This window comes from Pterocles gutturalis, unplaced genomic scaffold (genome assembly GCF_000699245.1).
Source record: "Pterocles gutturalis isolate BGI_N339 unplaced genomic scaffold, ASM69924v1 scaffold32085, whole genome shotgun sequence".
Classification (NCBI taxonomy): Eukaryota; Metazoa; Chordata; class Aves; order Pterocliformes; family Pteroclidae; genus Pterocles; species Pterocles gutturalis.
Window position 1 is genome coordinate 78,902 of NW_010144612.1, and position 3,223 is coordinate 82,124.

The following is a 3,223-nucleotide window of genomic DNA, read 5'->3' on the forward strand; positions in this document are numbered from 1 at the left end:
AGGGAAGCAGTTACAGATACCCTTCTATCACATTTTAGATTTTACAGCAGTAAAAAAAAACCACAACAAAACTACCCACATGACTTGGAATAAAACAGAGAAGTGTGTTAGTTTCTACCTATTACTACTGCAATCTATTATATGAAAAAGCAAAACAGCTTTTGTTTATATGCAAAATAGCAAAATTTTAAAAATGCCGCCAGATCAGTCAGGTACTGTGAAACCCAAAAGATGAGCTTTAGACCAATACCAGATCTCAGACACTGGTGGATGTTTGCAGCAAAAACTGCAGCAAGGATCAGCAACTTCTCCTTTTGACTGGTACATAAAGCACGATGCCACTTCACAAACACAAAAATATGGGATTTTAAAGTATTATTTAATATTTCCTAAGCAGATGTAACCTTGTCACATAGCACAGAAAAGTACAGGCAGATGGTATGGCCAGTTTGGGACTATAATACCTTTTCTGGGATTTCAAATGCTGGAGTGAGACAAGGATTCAAAACTTGGAACTGTTCAAACAGCTCTGCTTAGAATTCCAAACATGCACCACTTAAATAATTCAAATTGGACTGCGCAATGCAGCGCCTTCTAAACTGGAAAGTCAGCTGAGTGTTGTGCTCACTAGATTAGATAATTTGAGCATGGGAAAGGCATTGTACAGTGCAGTGAAAATTATTTTTTTCCCAGGACACACTGGAAAGCAGCTACAAACTGAGCTGTAACCCTTGCAGGTACAGAGTGCTGATAAGTCTCTATTCACTTTTTAAAGAAAGCATGTGTTGTTACATTGGTATCAGAAAGCTTTCTAGAAAATTTTCAGTAGTAGCTGAGGTAGCCTAACCACTGGGTCAGTCCTGACTGTGCAAGGTAATGCACATTCAGTGACCTTTAAGAACAAGCTTAAATCCCATGATTTCAAGAAGACCTATCAGTTCACTTAAAAGTCAGGCCCGTGATTACATATTTTAACAACGAGCTGGGCCTTGGCACATAATCAAGTTTTACTAACCTCATGTCGCAGCATGGGCACTGTTCAGCACTCCATGCTCTCTTGATTAGAAAAGTCACTTTCGTAGATGGAAGAAGGCACAAGTTAGTTCAGATCCACACTAGTACAGTTACACTAGTACAACATTAATTATGGGAAAACTTATTCCAGGATAAAAGAATGATTTATTCATTGAAGCTTATTTTTCAATAGGGAAAAGATTTATAATAAACTGACGAAATCTGTCCAATACCTCAACAACTGTTCTCACTTGCTGTCACAATCCCGGAATAACTGGCATAAGCTACAACAGCATGTATGTTCCATTCCCACTGCAACTGATGACAAACTTCTCATTAGCTCCAACAGCAGAGATTTAAGGCAGAAATTGGCAAGCATATTTAAATATAGCCACATTTTCTTTAACATTACTGATGGGGTGCTCTGTTAAATAGGTCCAAATCTGCCATGATTGATGTGAAGTGCGTCTGAACACCTTTTATACAAATACCTTTTCACTGAATTGCCAAAGAAATTTGCTTTCAGCATTTATTGTTACCGCTGCTTCCCACACACCTCAGATCTAGCAAAATGCACTTGACAAAGGTTCAAAGTGTTTTTATAAACTGCCCATGCTAATTGCAGCAGCTAGCACAGGCCTGTAGGAGAAAGTTGTTCTCCTTTCAAATCTTCCACAGTAAACTGAAAATTTCTTTTGAAGGTTTTTCAGTCTTAGAAATGCCTAGACACTTTGACATTTGAGAACAGTGATCACACAATTAAAGCTAGCAGATCTAGCCTATGGCTGGAAGGCAGAGATGTGTGCAGGCACAGTACTTCCTGAACAGAAAGAGATAAGTGCAGTTACCTTCAGCTTTTAATGCTGACTTTGCATGTCCTATGGCTTCCCATGGAGATGGAATATCTAGGAACACCGCATCTGCAATGTTCGAGACACCAAACCCATTTTTGCAGACATCCTGGTTGGTCACAGTGACCAGATGCTCTACCCCATGCTCCCGAAACTCCTCCCTGGCCTTCTCGGCTCTCTGTTGATGGAACTCCACTGTGTACAGGTGCCCTGTGGGAGCCACTGTCCTGATGAGAGCATGGGAGAGGGATCCACTGCCTGTACCTAGAAAAGACAAACAACTTATGAAATGCCTTTTGACAGTGATAAACATTAGAACAAAGGTCTTCTCCATTAGTCCTCCTGCTTGGAACACCTACTCAAAACCCAAATCAACAGAAACCATTGGTTAAAACTACTGAAAGAGAACACTCCTTCCTTCACAAGAAGAGATGAATGACCTAGGAAACAGTCTTCCTGGTCCTTAAAGCATTAGTTAAAAATCTGGCAAACTCAGGACCTGTCCTACGTCCCTGGAGTAGAAAAATAATGACAAGGGTTAGCTATAGCTCTAACGAGTGCCACAAGAGAACACAAGGAGGTAAATGTGACAGGAAAAATTCAGGGAAATTAAGTAGAGAGTTTTTCTCAAAGTACCGGTCTCTTCTAGGGTGAAGAGAGTTGAAGGCGAATTTTAACATATTTTCAAAACCTTGTACTTCATTAAAACAAAGAAAATATGTTGACAAGGGTTCAAGCTTCAAAATCCTATTGACATCCATGCAAACAAATATCCCTCAGGATATGGAGTCTGTTTGCCCTGGCCTCTTAAGAGACACTGGCCATCCTCAGCTCCCACTGAAATTCTCCTGATTATTAGCCTGAAATTAACCTGGTCTCTTGTGACAAGATGACACACTTAGTGGATGAGGGAAAGGCTGCGGATGTTGTCTACCTAGACCTACTAAAGCCTTCGACACCATTTCCCACAGCATTCTCCTGAAGAAACTGGCCGCTCATGGCTTGGACAGGCATACTCTTTGCTGGGTAAAAAACTGTCTGGATGGCTGGGCCCAAAGAGTTGTGGTGAATGGAGTTAAATCCAGTTGGCAGCCGGTCACAAGTGGTGTTCCCCAGGGGCGAGTTCTGTTTAATCTATCAACGATCTGGACAAGGGGACCAGGTGCAGCCTCAGTAAGTCTGCAGATGACACCAAACTGGGCAAAAGTGTTGATCTGTTTGAGGGCAAGAAGGCTCTACAGAGGGATCTGGACAGGCTGGATGGACAGGCCAAGGCCAATTGTATGAGGTTCAACAAGGCTCAGTGCTGGGTCCTGCACTTGGGTCACAACAACCCCCTGCAACGCTACAGGCTTGGG

General features: G+C 41.9%; 1 protein-coding gene across 1 annotated transcript in view; it reads right to left on the bottom strand.

Annotated features, from left to right (window-relative positions):
• Nucleotides 1-3,223, bottom strand: part of TRMT61A (tRNA methyltransferase 61 homolog A (S. cerevisiae)) — a 21,263-nt gene that overhangs the window by 8,073 nt on the left and 9,967 nt on the right. Inside the window, exon 2 of the mRNA XM_010085153.1 lies at nt 1,863-2,129. Coding sequence (XP_010083455.1) covers nt 1,863-2,129 — 267 coding nt within the window. The remainder of the gene's footprint in view (nt 1-1,862; nt 2,130-3,223) is intronic.